At 35.6% G+C, this 22,934-nt stretch overlaps 2 protein-coding genes across 3 annotated transcripts in view; one reads left to right on the top strand and one right to left on the bottom strand.

Annotated features, from left to right (window-relative positions):
• The window catches only part of ppp3cca (protein phosphatase 3, catalytic subunit, gamma isozyme, a), a 39,399-nt gene extending 30,758 nt beyond the window's left edge, over positions 1-8,641 (top strand). The window contains exons 11-14 of one of the 2 annotated variants that reach the window (XM_051895691.1): positions 41-125; positions 632-729; positions 3,585-3,611; positions 6,033-8,641. In XM_051895691.1, coding sequence (XP_051751651.1) covers positions 41-125; positions 632-729; positions 3,585-3,611; positions 6,033-6,196 — 374 coding nt within the window. In that variant the 3' untranslated portion in view covers positions 6,197-8,641. The remainder of the gene's footprint in view (positions 1-40; positions 126-631; positions 730-3,584; positions 3,612-6,032) is intronic. The other variant, XM_051895692.1, reaches the window with a different exon arrangement.
• adam28 (ADAM metallopeptidase domain 28) lies at positions 7,917-22,620 on the bottom strand. The gene is made up of 22 exons (XM_051895690.1): positions 22,399-22,620; positions 21,535-21,623; positions 21,384-21,457; positions 19,972-20,050; positions 19,371-19,447; positions 18,330-18,525; positions 17,999-18,061; positions 17,600-17,671; positions 16,165-16,334; positions 15,891-15,972; positions 14,871-15,001; positions 14,393-14,570; positions 13,347-13,436; positions 11,788-11,983; positions 11,574-11,676; positions 11,304-11,460; positions 11,016-11,096; positions 10,703-10,793; positions 10,504-10,606; positions 10,334-10,421; positions 10,124-10,210; positions 7,917-9,369 (listed from the first exon to the last, which is right to left on the bottom strand). The coding sequence occupies exons 1-22, from the start codon at positions 22,457-22,459 to the stop codon at positions 9,343-9,345; spliced, it is 2,295 nt and encodes a 764-aa protein (XP_051751650.1). The 5' UTR covers positions 22,460-22,620; the 3' UTR covers positions 7,917-9,342.
• Positions 22,621-22,934: the final 314 nt, after the last annotated feature.

Here is a 22,934-nt window from a genome sequence, read left to right as displayed (position 1 = left end):
AATGGTTTTGATGCTGTTTTTTTTTTTTTTTTTGCCGCAGGTGGAACTCCAGCTGTCCGTAAGGAGGTGATCAGAAATAAGATCCGTGCCATTGGGAAAATGGCCAGAGTCTTTTCTGTGCTCAGGTCAGTCTGAATGCAATTATATATATGTTATTATATTTCATACATGTATATAATATATATGTTGTAAATAATAACATGTTCACTTGGCTGCTTGGTAGATAATTACAGTTCTCGAAAAAGTGTTTGTATAAACTGCAGGAAAAACTACCTCGTACAATGAAGTTTTGTTTTAACGCCACACACAAACTTTCCTCCATTAGGATTAATGAGCTGGCGTCAGTGAGTCATCATGCGGAATAACAGTCTAATTATATTAGACATTATTCCAGATGAACAATGCCATAGATAATGGAGGAACAGAGGACATCTTGAAGTCTTTGTCTCTGGTTTTATGAGCAATATTCAGATTAGCTTGGCGCTGCAGCAAAGTTTCAAATTGCCATATATTTCCTCTTTCTCCCCTCACCCTGTTCTAATTGATTATGTGCCTTTTAGTTCTTTGAACACAACTCTTAATACGGTGTGTGTGCGCGTGTGTGTGTGTTTGTGTTTGTGTTGGGCCTCAGGGAAGAGAGCGAGAGTGTACTGACCCTCAAAGGGCTCACCCCAACCGGAACGCTACCTCTCGGAGTGTTGTCTGGAGGCAAGCAGACTTTACAGAATGGTAAGTGAGCATGTTTGTGGTTTTGTAATGGTAGATTAGTGAAGTTCCAACCCGGAAGTCATACAAGATCATCATCACCACATGTGACCCAGCACTGGCCCTCATACTAAAGCAGAAAGTACCAGCACACCGCAGCTAGAATGAGCTTTGGCATGCCATATACTAAAGATGATGATCTAGCTCTTTCCCTCATGCTGAACTGCAAATACTGTGCTCTCCATCTCCATTGTGTGAGCTTTTCTGGGCTGCACCCGGCTGCGTAATTCACTTCTTAGCAACTTTCCAGTGCTAGCTGCAAAATCACTGCCCACACCCCCAGCTGCTCAGATCCTTATTGCTGATCTGTTAAAGGGGTAAATCTCGTGAAAGCCGTCCAGGTCAAAAATCAGAAAAGATGTTTTTATAAAGAAAATGAAATTATTTTAGGACCATTGAATTTGCCTTTTTGGGCATTATTTTCACCCAAAAATTATAATTCTGTCATTATTGTTTATTTGCTGTCTTTGATGGAAGTGTAAAGCTTTTAAACTTTAAAAAGAATGCAAAAGGACCATGAAAGTGATATTCAATGGTTATACCAATATATACCATGTGCTTATATATTATATTATATATATATTATATTATACTGTTCAAAAGTCGAGGTCGGTAAGATTTCCTTGATGTTTCTGAAAGTCTGTGCTCATCATTATGACTATGTACACGACATGTACATGTCATGTACATTCATGAAAGTGTTCAACCAATAAAAAACAAAAGAAAAGCAACCTGACAGGCTGCCATGCAGGTTCACGAACAGTCACCTGTTACATCCTGCTCTCCACCTATGAACTAATGTAATGTTTACACTGATTATTTGCCTATGTGTTGTATAAAGCCCTTCCCTTGTAGGCTCACATTAAGCCTTGTGATTTAGCCACCTGCACTACAGCGCTTCTGAGAACTCAGAGAGCCAATCAAAGGGTGATTGTCATGAGAGCTGCATCATGACTCTCTGGATTGACCTGTCCAGTCTGAGTAGACGAATCTGTTGACAAGGTGTCCAGGACTAAAGGTCATTAAAGGCCAATAGCGTAGGGAACTTTGCTCACTCGCACAGTGATTCAGTGAGAGAGGGAGATCCAAGAGAGACCGTGGGTGGATGTCACTATTTGAAGTGCATATAGAAAATTCGTTGACCTTTAAGAGGCCTGCTTCATTGTCTGTCTGGGTCAGACATCAAGCCAGCTAGACCTGCAGAACATAGAGGAATATTAAAGAAACTAAGAAGCTATTGGCCTGATCTTAAGACAAGACCTTAGGACAGTAGGACATTTCCAGCTGTAACTATCCAGTAAGCCCTTCATGTACTCTGAAAAGGATATAGAAGTTGGTTTGGTTGTCTGACTACCATCGTCTCCTGTCTGCTGATACAGCATAGAATAGTTGAATAGTCAATAGTCTGTCAGATTTTTTTTTTTTTTTAACTGTGGAAATCTCCAAATCAGAGATCAGTTCAAAATACATATTTAAATAAAATTTAATATTCACTGATTCTTGAGACATGGGACAAAACATCTTGAAGATAATCCGTGAAATGGTAACACACATTTTCATTTGATTTTCTCTTTATTTTATCATAAAAATATTTGTAAAGAATGAAGACATTCATAATTTTATATAGCGTACTGTGCAAAAGTGTTAGATGTTGTTTTAGCAATGGTATAATGACCATATATAATTGTTTCTCAGTCTCTTCATTAGATTATAACCAGAAAATACAGGAAATTTGTATGCAGTATTAAAAAACAGACAAAAAATGACATCTATAGGCTAAAGTGGCAAGTATTTAATGACCTCCACTTACACTTGAGCAATAGCAGGAACCTGGCTCTCTTAAACATAAATGGAATGGAAAAGGACTGGAAGGCCAAGAAAACTTTCAAAATATAAGTTTCTCAGATTTTCTTCTTTGAGAAAATGGAAGAAGTCCAGGAGGTCACACTAAATACAGATTTTTTGCTTTTTTATTGATTGTTTACATATTTTCTGTTTGTATCGTAATAATGTATATATTTGATCGTGTTAACTTATATTAATTGGTAGGCAAGTTGGAGTGATTTTATTTGCTAAGTTCAAATACTTGTTTCTCTGAAAAATAGTGCTACAACCAGTTATCCTACTTTGAAATGTGCGTTATGGGTTAGAATGTTTGTTTTTGTTTTGGTCTGCGTGATCCCGCCCACTGCCAGTTTACCCAATAGGATTTAAGTTAGGATGCCAGTTAGGATGGTGGAAAACCCTGCAGTCATGAAAGCCAGCAAACAAACTGGGTCAGAGAATGCAGATTCTGCCCAACCTAAAAATCCTCAGCATCCATCTAAAAAAGCTCCATGACCAGAAGAAATGTATACATTAGCTAATCACCTTACAGTGTAAGGCTTTCCATTGTCAGTTGCGCTCGTTTTTTCTTGCGTGTCCTCAATCTGGCAACCGGCATGCATGAGCGTCGAGTCTGAGGAGGAGGGAGCGAGGGAAACGACTCTCTCCATTATTTTGAATTTGTACTGCAGTACCTATTTCAACTGTTAGCTGTCAATATTACATACTGCATCTTTAAAGTCTGTTTTGCCCCAGTACTGTAGAATCCTAAAAGAAAATGGCCAAACAATCAATCTGATTGTAAAGAACTAACTGCTTTTTCTCTCACTGACTCTCTGTGCTCTTTTTATATTACTGTCTGATTCTTTAACTACTAATATTACTGCATTGCTGTGGTGTGTGGGTTAATATGCTTGGGGTTGAATGTAATCACACTGATATAACCTCTCTCTCCATTCATTTTGGGCTACTTCCTGCTGCGCTTGCTAATACAGCCACCATAGAAGCAAAGGAGGGTCGAGGTACGCTCGCAGTACTGTCATATCCTGCCCCTATAAGTTGTGCTGTCTTCCCCTCTGTGTCTGTTTATGCCTTGTCGTTCACCTCTGCGTCTATGTGTCTCAGACTAATCATGGAAAATCTGTATTCTTGCACCACCATATTTTTGTGAATTTAATTGAAACCAGCCTAACAAAGCGATTCTCATTTCATAAGGCATTTATTTCCCTGATGAGATTCAGATTTTACAAAAGAGCCTGAAATTACTCCGGGCCAGTATTTTTAATGATAAATGATGGATGCGGACATATGAAACCATCCATGCAGTCATGGAATGAGGCTTCCAGCCCCAGCTCTGCTCCACCTCATTAATTAGATGTTGCCTGTTGACCGGAGGGGTTTGCTGGTTAGTCCCGGGCCCTGGCTAGAGCGTGCTAATTCTCATGCTGCCATGTGATTGGCGGAGAGGCCGAGACCTCCCTCTGCCGAGTATTTTCAGATTCTAATCTCGTTACGACTCTGCACACCTAAGACTGTCTGTTCCCGTTCACGCGTAACACTCTTGCCCAAGGCCTCTCGCCCGCTGCTATAATGTACCGAGGCTCTAAGCTATTGTGCAAACAAACACAAACTCACACACGCTGACAGGAAATGTGTGCCAGAGTAAGACACTTTGCTGTGGAGTCACTGACCTGATTTCTAAGTTCAGCTGCATCTCCATTTTTCTCCATTTGAATGGGCATCTTGTGTTTGCTCTGTCAACTGGAACCGGTCATGATTCACCTTGGCAATTGCCTGGTGTTTTCAAAAATGTCACAGGACATAATGAGCCTGTTAGTTGTGCAAGAATCAGCTTTCCTGTTTGTGTATGTTGTTTGGTTGAATATGTGTTCAGTTCAAGCTCATTTAGAGGGTTGAAGTATGAGTGATATGTGTGATATGAAGCAAATTTTATTCCATGCTGTAAATAATACACTCAGTCCCAATTACTTTTTCTCTTTTTAAAAATGTCCTTAAAAAAAAAAAATGTATGTATATGTGTGTGTGTGTATATATATATATAAGGTTTAAGGTTTGTTCTGATATTTATATACATTTAATATATTTTACTGCATCACATAAAATTGTTTGTCTGTTGTTTACATTGCAAAATTGCAAGTTACAGTTGTTGTTGCCGCCATCTTATATTCTCTATTTCTTGTTCAGACCATTGATTGTTTTTACTGTCATGATTTGTTAATTATATTCTATTTTCTGTGGCCAAAAAAAAATTTACTGGGCATTTACTAGACACACTACCATTTAAAAGTTTGGTGCTGAATGTTTGGTTTGGTTCTATTAAAGGATTAGTACACTTCAGAATTAAAATTTCCTGATAATTTACTTACCCCCATGTCATCCAAGATGTTTATGTCTTTCTTTCTTCAGTCAAAAAGAAAATTAAGGTTTTTGAGAAAAACATTCCAGGATTTTTCTCCATATAATGGACTTCAACAGTTACCAACGGGTTGAAGGTCCAAATTGCAGTTTCAGTGCAGCTTCAAAGGCTACACGATCCCAGCCGAGGAATAAGGGTCTTATCTAGAGAAACGCTAAAAATAAAAATTGATATACTTTTTAACCACAAATGCTCATCTTGCACTAGCTCTGCAATCTCCACACATTACGTAATCACATTGGAAAGGTCATAGGTGGAAGTACCGTGGTAGGGAGAAAAACTCTCATTTTGTCCTCCAACTTCAAAATCGTCCGACATTGTTGTTTTACCTTTTTTTTTTTTTTTTTTTTTTTGTAAAGGGCGTTTGACTTAGTCTTTGCACGTTTGCTTTGTAAACACTTGCTCAGTACTTCCACCTAAGTCATGCGTGACCTTTCCAACGTGAGTACATAATGTGTGGAGATTGCAGAGCTAGTGCAAGATGAGCATTTGTGGTTAAAAAGTGTGTGTATATATATATAATATATAATACTTAGAAAATGACAGATCGTTTCGCTAGATAAGACCCTTATCCCTCAACTGGGATCGTGTAGCCTTTGAAGCTGCATTGAAACTGCAATTTGGACCTTCAACCCGTTGGTAACTGTTGAAGTCCATTATATGGAGAAAAATCCTGGAATGTTTTCCTCAAAAACCATAATTTCTTTTCGACTGAAGAAAGAAAGACATAAAAATCTTGGATGACATGGGGGTGAGTAAATTATCAGGAAATTTTAATTCTGAAGTGAACTAATCCTTTAATTTAGTCCATTTTTTTCATGGTTAATTAATTGGATGAATAGGCTTTGTGATCACTGTAAATGACCAAAGGTGTTGTATATGCTAGCACAGTTTGTTAATTGTCTCATGAAACAATGTTTTAACTAAACACTGAAAGTTATCAATAATCCTCATGCACATTTTCCTAACTACCTCATTTTCCTTGATTTCTTTTTTCCCCCGTTAGCCATCCAAGGCTTCTCTCCTACACGGAAAATTCGCAACTTCGAAGAAGCTCGTGGCCTGGACCGAATAAACGAACGGATGCCTCCTCGGAAGGACGGCCAGCAACCTGACGGTACCACAGTTAACGCTGCCAATGAGAAAAACGGCACTGACGGGAATGTGTAAGGGGAGATTTTGCACTTTTCCTCTCCTCCATAGCATTTTCTCTTTCTCTGCCACGTTTTCCACGAGACAGACCCCTCAACTGCCTGGGATGTGGAGAGGAATCATTCCACAAACAGAGAGAGAAATCACTTACAACTAAGTACAAACATGAGATTTTATTTATTAAATGAAATGTATTAGATGTACTTGATAGCAACAATTTAAAGATGAGTGAACATTTGAAAGTTTGCAAAATACAGGTATACAGTCACATACATGCGTCAACCTTTAAACTGCAACTACAGTTTTGTAACTCGAAGACAGATATGGGTTTAAGATGCTGTACAGATCAGGAGATCTAGTTAATCCTGTTTTATAATATTGTATGTCACAATGTATTTGGCAAGGGATGGTTTGACTGAATATACTGATGTATGTTATCAATAAATATGTCTGTAAGGGATATGTTAAGACAAAACAAACCTAAGGGAAATAAGTTATAAGTTCATTGAAAAATATTTTATAGCTACTTAAATGTTATTCAGTTTCAAGTAATATTCAAACTAAATGAAAATATTAGCTGCTTTGGGATCCACGTGTCTGTTTCTACATGGAAAAACTAGCATTTATATTTGTTTTTTCCTAATACAGCACTTGAATCTTGCCAGATGACACACCACATGTAAGTAGGCATAACCTCGATCTTAAATAGAAGTTGTTTGATTCTACTTGTGTGAGTGAAAAAAGAAATAACAAAGCATGTCTTATGAAAGCACTGTCACAATCACATAACGTAACTTCTGCATCTGTACTGGAAGTTATTTTGGTCTTTTTAGAGCTATCGTTTAACACAGACTTCAAGACGAGGCTCTCTTTCCACCATTTCTTTTCTGCCACTCTTTTTAAAATGATGATAAATGAGATCGCAACCAGCTTTATTTGTTACTATATACAGTGGAATCTGTTAGTATGCCTATAAGCTCATGTACACATGTAACAGCCAATGTGGGATGTGTGAAGTTGCTTTGATTGACTCAAAAGCCAAAGTCTTTTTTTTGTGCTGTGATGAGTTAGCTGCCAGAGCTCTAATCTACCCCATTTTAGGGTATAATGGGGAGGTAATTTTGCACTAAATGCAAGCCCTTGTAAATAGAGAACATCTATACGTAACTCTGAAGCAGGAAGTCTTATTCTCTCTTTAAAGAATGTCCTCCAGGCCATCTTTTACTGCGAAGTATTCATTCTCTGCTGAGAAACTGCTCGTACAGACTATCGATTTCATCCGGTTTGTGCTCAAGACATTAACAAAGCATGTTGAGCTTGATAAATGTGTCACAAACTGACTTGGTGGTTTCAGCTGTAACACTATGTGAGGGATTGTGGGAGGGATTTTTTTGGCTGCTTGTTTTAACAGGTTTTGGAAAAATTGTGGTATGTCTCCGCCTACTGTTGAGATACAGAACTTCAAGAGACAATAGAGGAACAGCATTAAGCCTTTTAATGCAAGCTTGTTTGTTTTTTCTTTGTTTTTTAATCGTTTTAAAAAGAGCAGCACGTTTATCTGGTTTTAAAGCAGGTTTAAACATGATTTGCAATGTTGAATGTCTGATGCTATGCATATGAGCAACCCACCCCATTACAGCGGGTCATTTCTGGAAGCATTTGAAATGTATGTAACATTTTAGATAACAGTTAATTTTGTAATATGTTTTTGTGTTTTATTTAGACCAAGTTTTTGAAGTTGTTGTTTTTGTTTTTTGTTTTTGTTTTTTTAAATACGGAACCGGTTCTTCACATGAGTCTGATTTAAAAGTTATCTTTTTCATTCCAAAAGCATTCAAACTAATAATATGACAAATATGTTGTGCTCATCTTTAGGTGTATGAACTCGCAGCTTTTAACAGAAATAAATGTGATTCCAGTGTAACCTTCTGACATACTGCACTGATTTGATCCTGCAGAACACACACACACACACACACTTCAGGAAATGCTGCATGTCTGTGGACTCTAAAGGGAAAATGTGCTACATTTATTTGCATGTATTTCAACTGATACCAATGAAATTACTGAGATTAAGCAGCTGATCTGGGATCAGTTATGCTGTTTTCCTATAATGGTTTAACAGGGTGTGGGCTGGTCTTAGTATACTGGCAATTTGAAGTTCTAGAGAAATGAAGAGGAAGTTGTTGAGCTTTCTGTTTGCATTCAGCTTGAGTGTTAAAGAGCTGAAATGTTGAGTATTAGGCCTTCACCGGCTCAGAGACTCAATTAAGTCCTTGAAACACATCTGTGGGAATGTGTAGAAATGTTTATGCACAATTATAGCATAATTATAAATACAATATGGGGATTTAAATTGAACAGTCCTTTTGTCAAGTACATGTAATGTGAGGCCACCTTAAATTCTTGATATTATATAGATGTATCAGTTGAGAAGATGAATAAAAACTGAGATACTGTGGACCCCAAGTTTGGTCTTTTTTTTTTTTTTTTTAATCACCTGAATGTTTTTCAATGTACATGACATTAGTATTGCATTTTAAAGTACAATCAGATTTAATAAATACAAAACTAAAACTATACTATAAAGTAATCTTTAGAATTTAAGCATTTAGATTTGCTAATATTTGTTGAAAGTGCATTGTAACAAAATGTATGTATGAAGTACAGTATTGTTTTCAAGACATTGCTATGAAAAACTAGAAAAGAATCGCGTCTATGAGAGTTTTGACTTTACGCTGCTTCTCATAGACGCTGCTTATCTTTATAGCTGCTTCTCATAAACTTTAGAGAAGCAGCTATTTCTTGTATGCCACTGCTATTTCTTGAACATTCAATGGAAATGCGTCAGCTATTATTGCTGACAAATCATAAAAACCATTACTATACACAAGTCAGGCTCATTTACTCAGAAAAAGACTGTACAAATAAATAAATGTGAAATAAAAAAAAAAAATCCAGTTAAAAACAAACAACTTAAAATTCATTATGTGACTCAAAGACAATCTTTTACACGCTGTAAAATTCATTTTGTGTGTTACTTTGCTAAGCATGTGGCTTATTCAGTCTTTTTCAAACACTTGCAATCCTTTCTGCAGGGTCTCGAGTGATTGACCATCCCAAAGTGTGGTTTCAACTTCTTGAGGTTTGACAGGTGCTAGACATCACACCCTTGGAGGTGGTTTAAGAGCCTATGAGGGGGAGAATTAACATTGAAGAAAAAAAGATCTCATGTTTCTGAAGACATTATAATCATCAGACCACATTTTTCAAATGTGTTATTCACTTGAAATGAGCATGTCTGCTAAATTAATAAATGAAAACTTGCCTCTTTAATGCTTTGATATTTTTTTAAGCTGAGTGATTAGGATGGGTAAAGATACATTATAGTTCAAAAGACCCAAATTTCAAAAGTTATTCAGTTCTTCCTTGTGTTTATATCAGAATATCCAAGCTTAGAGTAAATGGTGACCAAAGCAAGATTTTCAAAGCAAAGCTCAGTTTCAGCTCAGTGACTGGGATGGGTAAAGGTACAGTATAGTTCACCCAAAATGCTGTCAAAATGTATTCAATTCTTCCTTGTTTTTCATAGCAGAATATCTAAGCTTACAGTAAATAGTGATCGAGTTTCAAGGCAAAATTTTCAGTGAATAATTTATTTCAGTCTGTTTCATCTACTTTTGTAGATGTTGAATATTGCAAATGAGTCTCATGGACTCTTGGTACTTTTCTGATGCTTTTTTTTTGACATTTTGGAGCTTGACAGCTCCTCCAATCTGCTTACACTGTTTGTAAAAAGAGCAGCATGAGTGCTGAACACTTGTGTTCCAAGAAAGAAATAAAGTCATAATAGGTTTGAAACAACATGAGAATGAGTAATGGTGACAGAATTTTCATTTCAGTGTGAACTATCCATACTGATAGTCATTAAACATGTTGTGTTACCTGACGTGCAGATATGAAGTCATTATGTAGAGCTCTGGACTGGACTGAAAAGGGTGGAGGTGGAGGAGGTGCTCTAGGTTTTTTTGCCTAAGAATATTAAGATCACAAGGTCCGGATCACACTTTCATTATTCATTGGGTATCGATTTTGTAAAATATTTGTTTGTTTAAATGAGATGTTTAAATCAAGTTATATTTGACTGCGAGTTACCGGAGATGGCTTCTGATTTGGCATCTGCACTCCCTGGTGGCTCAAGTCAGGGATGTCGACAACATGAACTTTCTGCTGCCTTGGACGGCTTTTGAGAAAACAGCAACATTAAATACAGTCGATTTATTGACTTCCCCAAGTGTGTAAGAATTTGTTTACTATACTCTTACATAGATGGCTGTGGTGTGCTATTTCTGCGTTTGTAAAAGAAGGCTCCCAGTCCAATTAGAAATATCCCAATCAGAAAAACCATAACAATGGCAACAGTCACACCTAGAAGTGCAAAGAGGCAAAAAATCACATTCATTATCATCAAAACTAAAAGAAAATAAGGCTATTTTGAATGCAGCATCTGCAGTACTACTGTACCTTTAGACAAACCATCACTTTCGGTTGTTGTTTCACAATCTGGCGGCAGCCATCCAGTTTCACATCTGCACTGCAGTCTGTGGTCACAAACCTGTAACACATACACTTAAATGGTCAAACCTGTAACATACACTTAAGTTACACTTAAATCAACTTCGGGTGTGAAGGAAAGTCACGTTAATAGACTTGAAATAGTCATAAACCAACAAACTCTTGAAGTAAAGCACAGAAGACAGTATTGGTGTAGGTCTATTTGTTTAATTTTATGAGGAAAATGAGAAGTTAATGTTCGAGAAAGTAATATTTCACCTACCGCATGGCCTTTGCACTTGGCTGAGCAGTTTGTCGCTTTGTAAGCCGTCTCTATGTCAACGCACTCATTCTGGTTACAAACCTGTGTAAATAATAAATAAATAAATAATGACAAGAAATTACATGCTTCTCTTTGCTTAAAATGATTTAAATGTCACAAATGTGGCAAACCTACTAAGTTTTCAGCTTTCTTTTATTAGAGGTCTTTGGAGGAATTAATTGTTATTAAACTAGGAGGAAATTTGTGTGTTTGTAGTATAACTGGTATGCATATGGAGATCAGCCTTACCAACCCTTCCCCACATTTGGTGCCAGTGTCGACTTGGCCGTAATCTTCTTCAGGATTGCCGTAGAATGTGGCTTTACAGTTCTTGAATGATACCAGTCGTCCATAATTGGGACTGCCGTTGCCTTGTGCACAGAACAGTTTTCCACACATCACATCTCTGTAGATAGATAAATAAAATTAGTGGTTGATCAGATGGGGCAAAATAGTAATTGGACAGTATGATACGTGAAAGGATTATTAATAGATGTACAGATGAATGTAAAATCTTACTGTCTTTGGCATCCGATATATTTATCGCCATTACGTTTGCAGTAGGCGTAGTACTCTGCTCTTGTGTTTTGGTTGTAGCAATAGTCTTCAGCCACCTCAGCAGCTTTATTTATTTATTTTTGTAATAAAAAGAAATAATAGCACAGTCATATGGGGTTCAGCACTGATTATTTTTCAGTATTATAGTTTTGAATCAATATATTGCTGTACTCACTTGAACCCCACATTTTAATGCACTGCTCCTCTCTCTGAGGGCACTGGCCATTGTAGCAATAACCTTTCCCATTTTTGCAAGGGAGTCCATTGACTGTAAAGACATCTTCAGGACACACGGCTGATTTTCCAGTGCAGGACTCAGGCAAATCGCAGTCATCATGTTTTGGACGACACACATGTGAGGTTGGCATGATCTGATGGGGAGGAATAAAAAACATATGTAGGTTTCTACTCTACTACAACAACTGTTCTTCTTCTCTAAAGCAGCCCAACATGTCCTCGCCACCTTTGTTGCGTGTTCTAGGAGGCAGGGTTTATGTAAATTTTAGGGTTAGTGATGTCACTAACCCAGGAAGAAGCTTGTTGTAGTCCCTATCAGCCATTTGTTGTCCTTAAACAGACAATTCTTTAAAAGAAAAGATCTCCCTTTGCATTGAAATTTGAGCGTTGTAACTTTGCAGACGTTGTTTATACTCTAACAGCAACATTACACACTAACCAAAGTTACAAAAGTGAAATCATAATCAACCACCCCTTTAAAGGGTTAGTTCACCCAAAAATGAAAATTCTGTCATTTATTACTCACCCTCATGTGGTTCCACACCTGTAAGACCTTCGTTCATCTTCGGAACACAAATTAAGATATTTTTCATAAAATCCGATGACTCAGAGTCCTACTAAAGACGTATTTAAAACATTTCATGTGACTACAGTGGTTCAACCTTAAAATTATGAAGCGACGAGAATACTTTTTGTGCACCAAAAAAACAAAATAATGACTTTATGACAATATCTAGTGATGGGCGATTTCAAAACACTGCTTCATGAAGTTTCTAAGCTTTACAAATCTTTTGTTTCGAATCAGTGATTCGGAGCCCGTATCTAACTGACAAAGTCATGCCCCCCAGTGGTAAACCATTAATATTTTGAAACACTTATCACATAATGAAGCCTCGTTTAATAAAATCATGTGACTTTAGCGCTCTGAACCACTGATTCGAAACAAAAGATTCGTGAAGCTTCATGAAGCAGTGTTTTGAAATCGTCCATCACTAGATATTGTCATAAAGTCGTTATTTTATTTTTTTGGCACACAAAAATTCTCGTCGCTTCATAACATTAAGGTTGAACCACTGTAGTCACATGAACTGTTTTAAATACATCTTTAGTAGCTTTCTGTGCATTGAAAGTGTTAATTGTCTTGCTGACAATGCAGGCCTCACTGAGCCATCGGATTTCATGAAAAATATCTTAAATTGTGTTCCAAAGATGAACGAAGGTCTTACGGGTGTGGAACGACATGAAGGTGAGTAATTAATTTTCATTTTTAGTGAACTAACCCTTTAAGCTAATTTGGTTTGTTCATGATAATTGTTAGTATTATATCTCTTTTGATACAGAAGGCACTTGGCACTTGACACTTTTAACACAGAAGCTTAAACACAATAAATTGTGAATACATGCTGTACCGTATGTCCCAAAGCAGTCCTGTTGTTTTGATATCTTCATGAATTGATGAATGATACAGAAAAATGCCTCCAACTCTTTGAATCTTACCTTGCACTTCTCACAACATTCTCCTGTTGCACATTGTGAGCCCTCTGTCAGTTTGCAGGTGGTTGCATTGCAGCATGGGTTTGTGCACTCCTACGCAAATATAAAGAGTTAATCTTGTTTGTGAAATAATGCCACTGAGAATGTCTTAAGATATCTTAGCACAGTGGGTGTGTTTAAGTTGTGATCACACAATAAATGTTTTTTTTAAGTTCTAGTTCTGAGAATTTAGAAAAGTTCTTGGAAGCTAATTTACTTGTCAAAGTAGACAATGAATGAATGACTGAACATAAGGATCCTGTGACAGTATGCAGTGCACCCTACTCAAATTCTGTCCAAAAAGCAATGATTAATGTAATGCATGTATAAAGAAACCTTCAGTAATTCATGTATTCCATCTGCAGAGAGTACACTTATAGAATTAAAATATTGAATATGAGACATTGTCCCATAAGCACACCAAACACAATACTACTTTAGCAACTTGTTTTCAAATGTAAGCTGAAAAACATTCCTGAGAACTGTCTGTGCATATCTTGACAGTATTTATCTTCCTGACAGTGTCTGGCTCTGATTTGTTGAGTACTTCTAGTGAAATAACCATCTTATGTGAGGAATACATTTTAGTGTCTTTAAATTCCTTGTCATTTTAAAGGGCATTTGAATTGTGTGTGTGTGTGTGTGTGTGTGTGTGTGCGTGTGCGTGCGTGCGCGCGCGTGCGTGTGTGTGTGCGCGCGTGCGTGTGTGTGTGTGTTGTTTGTGGCCACTATTTGTCTTAGTAATGTTAAAAAAACACCAAACAAAGCAAAATGCCTTTAACATCACAGAAAACTGACACTTTTTAATCACACCTCTACCCAAATCATGTCTATTCTCAGGAATCTTGTTAGACACTAGGAAAAATTACTCAGTGGGGATGTAATTAAAAAAAAAAAAAAATAATTAACAAATAAATTTATACTTGGTATACTGAGTAACTTAATATCAATTAGTTGCAAAAACATTTCAAATCATTGAATTCAGATTTAGAAAACCCTAGTCTGCTTACTTGCACCGTTCCACAGTCACATTCTTCTCCTATCTCCACAAATCCATTTCCACACACAGGTGGCTGAATCAATTCTTTTGGTTCGGGTTTATTTAGAAGACATTCCGGGTTTCTGTTGTTCAGGTACTCCGCATAGGTATCAGTACTGCAGCTGCTAAAGTGTTTAGGGATGAAATAGCTGCGGAGACATGGAAGGGTGATATTTGATCTGAACTTTTATTTTAGGCTCTACACTAAATAAAACACAGAGACAAAGTTATACTTAGAAAACTTATGATTTATTATTATTAACAACTGTGGAATAGAAATGTCTGTTAGGGTGATATATTAGTACTGTGAATATTCAAAATACTTTTTTATTATAATTTTTTTTTATTTGAGAATGCATTATGTATGCTCTATATTTCAATTAAGCATGCTTAGGTGTATGGAAATAGAGGCAGATTTGTTGGGGAAAAAAATATAGGAGGTACTGTACCTGAGAGCAGCTGTCATAATACAATCTGTCTCAGAACAAATGCAGGAGCTGCTGTCATGATTCATCCCGAGATTGTGCCCCATCTCATGGGCCATAGTAGCCCCCACTGCTAGAGCATTAGAGTTGTGATCCTTTGAAGAGGAAAGATCAGTTAGCACTCATACTATAGACTGAGGCTTAACATCGAGCAAAACATGGATTTTTCATTCAAATGTTTATTCAGTCTATATTATAATCAAGTATTATGAAGAATTTGTGAGGAAGTAAAAAATAAGACATTGCAACAATAAATGATACACCGCAGACGAGACAATGGGCAAAATGTTCTATCACTTCCTCCATTATTGTGAAATCACTATTCTCTTTTCTCTTGAAGGATTTTACATACAACAAAACAGGACTCGATAGGAAAACACAGATGTATTTAAACACTTACTTAAACTCATTCTAATGTTAAGGAAATTGATGACTGAATTAACACTGCCTAACAATCTCCAAACAATAGAGATACTCTCTGAGTGTTTGGATATGGATATGCCAATGTTATGTTTGGTCTTGGCAGAATAGATCTGCTATAAATAACCTGTGAATATTCAAAATACTTGTGGAAATAATAATTGTCCCCCCTAATAAGTACTCAGTAATAAGTAGGAAGCAGTGTTTTGAAATCGTCCATCACTAGATATTGTTGAATGTTGAATAAAGTCGTTGCTTGTTGCTTCATAACATTAAGGTTGAACCACTGCAGTCACATGAACTGTTTTAAATATGTCTTTAGTAGCTTTCTGGGCATTTGAATATGTTAATTATCTTGTTGTCATTGGAGGTGTGTGTGTGTGTGTGATATGTATATATATATATATACCCTTCTTAAAAAGGTTCATACACAGATTTCAGTGCACAGTTAGTGCATTTCCCTTTATTGTGATCCTAACATATTTATTTATTTATTTTTATTAATATCATTTTAAATAATTTTTTTTTTTTTTTTTTTTTTTTTTTTTTAGAAAATATTAATACCTGCACAATCCCTGTTGAATGACCTCCACACAGGGTTCCAATGAAAGCTAGACCCACAGTTGCTCCATCAAGGTCAATTCCACTGGAAGAAGGGCAAAAATCAATGTTCAATCTTTGAACCAATCCTGCTGGATTACATTCAGTTAGTTAATAGTCTTTTTCCTGGTTCAACCCAATATCAAAGTAGAACACAATGACGCAGATTGGAGCAGAGTAAGTATTGGAGCAGTTCTGAGCTGAATATTTGTATTTTCACACAGTTAATGGAGCTGACCTGAGAAGTTGGGCATTGTCGTGCTTCTTTCTTTTGACGAGCTCACTGTTCCTCCAGTTAGAAAAGCTGTCTAAGGTTGATCCAGCAGCAGAGGACACTGTTATCTTATCACTGTCTGTCCACACTTCCAATCCAGTCAGAGCAACAAAGGTATTGATTTCTTTATAGACCTGCATACCCAGAAAAGAGTGACAGAAAGAGAATTGTTATTGTATATATATATTATGTGGTCCAAAAGTCAAAGAATACTAGTAATTTTTTCTAATACAATACCTTTTGAAATTACAAATTATTTTATAAAAAAATCTGTGCGAAGTTGAATTGAAAATTCAACATACAGTCAAACCAAAAATTATTCAGACATTTTTAATAGTTTTGATATATTTTTACTAGTGGGTGCAGGACACTATAGATCATTTATGTAAGTGATGATAGCAAAATAAAAGTAAACAGTGACATATTATACCCAAAAATTCTTCATACAGTGGACTACCAGTAAAACTGATAAAAATTTGGAACCAAAAATTATTCAGACACTTTGACCTGACCATGTTTTGCTTAAGTGTTATCTGACATAATTAAGATTATTTTTTTCTGACACAGTTTAACTCTGAGATCTTGTCATATTTTATTACCATTTTTTTTAAACTATAGTGAATAAACTGTAATAATGAATGAAATGTTCAAGGTGTCTGAATACATTTTGGTTTGACTGTAAATGTTTAAAAATCTTCAAATACATGTATCTAGTACTATTGTATTTAGTAGAAACTTCTAGGTAACACTTTATTTTACAGTGTCATTGTTACATATGTACATGTAGTTACTATAGTAAAAATTGTAAAAACTAACCCTAAACTCAGTACTTAAATGTATAATTACAGTGTAACAAAGACACCTTAAAATAAAGTGTACACCACTTTTATTTAAAGTGACTTACAATACAGTAACATAAGCATGTCATCAGTTATTTTTTTATTAGTTGCTACATTTAGTGTTTTGTATGTCCCCCTTTTGGATGAAATTGACTCACAAGCTTGTGGAAAACCTGATTTTCACAATACCATGTTATTCAGAATGATTTGCATCTTGTGTGCTTCAGTGGAAGCAAGGAAGTCACAGACTGTCACGAATTTGATAAGTCTAGAACCTAGAACTATTAAGAATCTGCACTATTTCTTACTCATTTTATGTTTTGTACTAGTGTGTCAAAAACTTATTTGGACACCATAAATGGTTTTTATATAAAATACTAAATCATTACTCATAAGAAAATATATAGATGGCAAAAATCTGTATCATGTGATCCTAGATCAATCATCACACTCAAGAATCCTTATTATCACAGCTCCTAGCTGTAAGTTCCTGTGGCTGCGTCATAAATATTGTCATGCTGGACTTTCTTAATAGCTTATATACGTCATCAGTGACTCACACTATTGATGAAATTGATGATCTCAAATATCCTCTTTCTCAGCTTCTCAAGATCGCTGCCCATATTTACGTACTGAGGGGGGAAATAAAATGAATTATGAATCAAAGCATTAAGTCACTCATTAGTCAAACTAGTATTAGGTCACTGTCGCTGAAATCTGTTAGCATCAGTGTTTTTAAATTTACAAATTTAGAAGCAGTTTGATTCCACAAAAATGACAATGCTGAACAAACACAAAATCCCACACATGTTCCTCTAACCTAGTGATTTTTTCTTTGTTGCTGACAATGACTGAGATCTTAAAATGGATTAAAAAACCTTTATCTGTTAATAACTAAATCTTTGTTATGTTTTTGTTATTTGTTATGAAACATCAGGGGCATTGATTGCCGCTCTTACTTCTCTGTTGTCTGCCACAAGGAAGAACTCAATGTATTTTTGTTGCTGGAACAATGTTGGCCCCTGACCAAGAGGAAAGAAATAGGTGGAAAATAGAGAACAGAAAACAAAATAATTAAGTAAAATCATTTCAGTGCAGTGCATATGAATTAGGGCAATTTTGGACATTTCTTGAACTTTCATCTTAAGCAATTTATTGTGATTTTGAACTTTGCAGAACAACAATTGAGACTATCACATGACATCCCTGTTAGAATGTGGTTAATCCTTGTGAAACTTTAACCTTATTGTGCTTTGCTGCTTTTTGTAATGCTAACATAGGCAATCTTACTGAGGAACGAGAACGGGTTTTGAGGATGCGTGGAGGAGCGCCATCCTCACTCTCATCCCAACTAGTGTTGGTGACTCCACAGACCCTCGGTGTGTCTCCATGTGCGTCTTCATACTTAAAGACAGCATGGTCACCATCACTATCCTTGGACAACGGCTCAATCAGAAACCTCTGCTCTGCTGTTTGGAAATAGCCTCTGTAAAAATAATTCACACAATGGGCACAATGTAATTTGAGGGTCTTTAGGTTTTGTTAGACAGTGTAAGAGAGAGAATAAGACTGGAAAATACAACTGGCCTAAGAGGTGACTTAATCAAGAGTGCTTGGGAAAACGTGTAATTTATGTGTTTCATTTATTGAAGTAAAAAACGCAAGTCACTCTGTAATTTCCTTCAATTGCAGAAAGGTAAAAAAAACATGCTTGAGGCAACAAACTGCTGTATATGTGTAGCAATAGCAAACAGTACTGATTCAATATATTTCTGACTAAAACAGCTTTCTTAAAAGCTTTAAATATTTTAAACAAACTTTTTTGAAGATTTATGTCTACTATTTAACTAAAACTATATAAATAAATATAACTGTATAAATAAAAATGATTGTTATTATTTGTTAAAGCAATGTAAGTCGTCATGAAACAGAAGGTGCGGATAGAGGAAGGTTTCCTCTATTATGACGTATACATGAGTGAAACGGTAAGAAAAATGTTGGGTGGAACTTGATTTTGTCCTTCAGAAATTGGATCGTTGGATTGTTGTCAATTGCTATTGTTGTGATCTCTTGTGAGCGACAGGTTGTCCTGCCCTCAAACCGAAAAAACAAAGAAGAGATGTCGTTGTAAGATGGAGGGGAAGTTATTTTGATTAAAGGTTATGAAGGCGCAGGATGGAAAAAAATGAGTTTCATGCATAGATAAGACCATTTATAATAAATACAGCATTGTTCCATAAAAAACAAGAACTGCCCATTTTGATTTCATCGTGACTAATGTGTGATGATAAAACATGAAAAGAAATATCTTTTGAAATTGTGTTTCCTTACCGTAGTCCATCGCAGGTGCTCATGCTAACCAACGACTCGCTGTCATTTACTATTTTCCCATGATAATAGCATAAGTCCTGTGGATAAAAAAGTGATTTAAATCAATCTCTCACACTCTGGATTATATCAGAGTAATAATTTATAGCAGATTAATTTTACTGTATTTTATAGGGTTAGTTCACCCAAAAATGAAAATTCTATCATTAATGACTCATCCTCATGTCGTTCCAAACCCGTAAGACCTTCGTTCATCTTCGGAACACAAATTAAGATATTTTTGATGAAATCTGAGAGCTATATGACTCCTCCAGACAGCAATTTAACCACCACTTTCAAGGTCCAGAAAGGTAGTAAAGACGTCGTTAAAATAGTCCACGTGACTGCAGTGGTTCAACCTTAATGTTATGAAGCGACTAGAATACTTTTTAAAATATTTTTTTATATTCTTTAAAATATCTTAATTTGTGTTCTGAAGATTAACGAAGGTCTACAGGTGTGGAACCACATGGGGGTGAATAATTAATGACAGAATTTTCATTTTTGGGTGAACTAACCCTTTAAATGTCATATGTTCTATTACTGCATACTGGGAATAACATACCAGATCTTCAGGTGTGGTTGTAACAAGCATCCCGTCTTTAGTGTAGTGGGTCTCACTGTAGTCTTTAGTCAGCATGCCACTGTTGATCAACACATATACTGTATCAGTCGCAAAAAGCTCGCTACACTGTAAAACCCGATAAGTTCAGAATACTCAAAAATTTTGTACACACCGATTACCTAAAAAAATGTAAGTAAAGCAACTCAAATCTTTTAAGTAAAGAAAAATTTACATTTTATTTAATGTTTAAGTCCACTGTACTTAAAACTATTGTTTACCATACGTAATGTTTCTCATTTTTCAATTATTTTGATGTAGTGGTTGTAAAACCCGATAAGTTCAGAATACTTAAAATTATAGTACACAACGATTACCTCAAAAAATGTAAGTAAAGCAACTCATTTTTAAAGTAAACAATAAATATAAGTAACAATTAAGTCAAACTAAAAAAAAAATAATAATAATTTTAATTTTATTTAATGTTTAAGTCCACTATTGTTTACCATACGTAATGGTTCTCATTTTTCAATTATTTTGATGTAGTGGTTGTAAAACCCAATAAGTTCAGAATACTCAAAACATGTAAGTAAACAACTCAAAGATTATTTTATACTACACAAATTTGGTCATTACAATTTAACTGAAATATTGAATAAACTAACACCTAATCTTTACAGTTACATGTTAGTTAACGACAGCACACACTAATGTAACCATCAAAGAGACTATCACTGTTTACTTGCATGAACTGTTAATCGTCATGCACTATATATAGCCTTGAAATAGCACAGCCTATTCTCGACCTAACCACAGGCTCTACTCTTCACCACGATGGTAACCCTACAAAACTTCAACATCACAGAAACTCATTTAAATACCAAAGTAACAGAACATTAAATAATAACACATCTTCCCCTGTATTAATCTTGTGCAAAAACACACAAAATAGCACTCAATTTCAGCATTTATTCTCCCTTACAGAGCCTGGCGCTTTAATGTTGAATGGATTCTTCTGATAACATTGGTTATGTCGGTAATGTCGGCAACGACATGACGTGGATAACGTCACTTTATATCGCTCAGTAAAATTAAAAATAATAATTTAAGTATAAGGGTTTACTCAAAAATGTTGAACTACACAAAAATAAAACTAAACTCCTTGTTCAGAAAATGTAATTGTTTTAAGTTGCATCACTGATTTAACAGACTTTAATTGCAGCATACTTTATAAGTTAGTAGTACTGTTTGGGTTTACAGTATGGACAAATATTGCAATGTGTGAACTGTAGTTTCAATGCACATATTTTTATCTGTGACAATGAGGAACTTTTTTTTTTTTTTTTTTTAGTTGCAACATCTGCAGATTTTAGATATCACAAGATATGCAAAAATTGATGACAAAGCTGACTTACTCATTTTTCTGAAGATGCATTTCAATGTCTCTACCACCCAGTGTCATAGCATATTTCAGTGTATCAGATCCTGACTGCAGGGAAAGAATTATTTAGTTTGATTAAAATATTTAAATATATGATATTTAGTAGTGGGTAGATGAGAACTCACCTTTAAATCTCTTTTTTGTAGCTCATGTAATTTGATTGGTCGAACAATCTCATAAACCTTTTTTCCATCAAGTTCAGGAATGTGACCAACTATAGCAGATTGACAAACAGAGGGAATTATAGACACTGAATCACAGATCAGTCATAAATACAAACAGACAGTAATTATGATTTATTGGAATATACACGGCTATGGGGTTTAGATGTCAGAGCTGTTCCAACTGATCCAAATATTTTAGCAAAAGCACAAGTGTAAACTTGAACATTGTCTGTCTCAGACCTGAAAAAGATTGCATTAATCAAAAAGGTGTTTTTTTTTTTTTTTTTGAGCCTGGGGGATTAAACTGATGCTAATATACACAATGTTATTGACCCAAAGTGAATAATAATAATAATAATGAAGTACATGTATTAATATGGATTTTGACGCAGATCTATTTGTTAACACACATTTTAGTATTAATACTGATTACTATTTAATACTATTTTACTTTGGTATGAGTTCAAATTGTATTTCTTATTTACATGTAATACAAAGACATTGCAATCTGATGCGTTACCAATTATTTAATATGAATATGCAATAATAATATTGTTTACAATTATAAATATATAAATAACAATATTATTTAAATATTTATAATTAAATCAATATTTATAATTTCATAAAATGTAACACACTTTCTTTCTGTTCTTTTTTAAAATTCTAACAAACATTGTTCTCAACACAACATTGCCTTTCTTCGCATGAACTCTTAGACTGTGTCAGCGCAGCGCATTATTACTGCTGAAGAGTCCACGGCAGTGCATAAATAAGTTAATCAGTCATTGTGGAGCAGAGGTACTAGTGTATCCAGTATCTTACCTGAGGGATTGAGTGAAACACACAGAGTGAAGATCCACAACATCAGATGTCTTCTGGCCATTGTTAGTGTACAGAACAACTGAAACAGGATAGTTTGTTAAGCGAAGTTTTATAGTTCACCTGAAGTGTAGTTTATGGCACAGACCACACCTAATGCAGAGCTGTCTAAGCTCTACACATGTACTTCAGGAAATGACACAGGGGTATAATAGATTTGTGACTTGCTTAGGCACGCCCCTGAGAGTGTCAAAAGAATGCAGGAAAAATACAGGCAGGCTGTGACGAAATGATACTTGCTTAATGTTTATAAAGTGCTGTGGATTGCACAGCCGTTTGAGTCTTCAGTGCCCTTGTTTGACTTCTCCAAATAAGTGACCTATGAGGATATCTGTCTGTCTGTCTGTCTACCTATCTATATTTCTATCTATCTATCTATCTATCTATCTATCTATCTATCTATCTATCTATCTATCGATCGATCTATCTGTTTGCTGTCTGTCTGTCTGACTCACTGTCTGTCACTTTAAATCTTGTAT

This window comes from Ctenopharyngodon idella, chromosome 5, assembly GCF_019924925.1.
Source record: "Ctenopharyngodon idella isolate HZGC_01 chromosome 5, HZGC01, whole genome shotgun sequence".
Classification (NCBI taxonomy): Eukaryota; Metazoa; Chordata; class Actinopteri; order Cypriniformes; family Xenocyprididae; genus Ctenopharyngodon; species Ctenopharyngodon idella.
The sequence above is the reverse complement of the archived record's forward strand: the minus strand, read 5'-3'. Positions and strand labels throughout refer to the sequence as shown.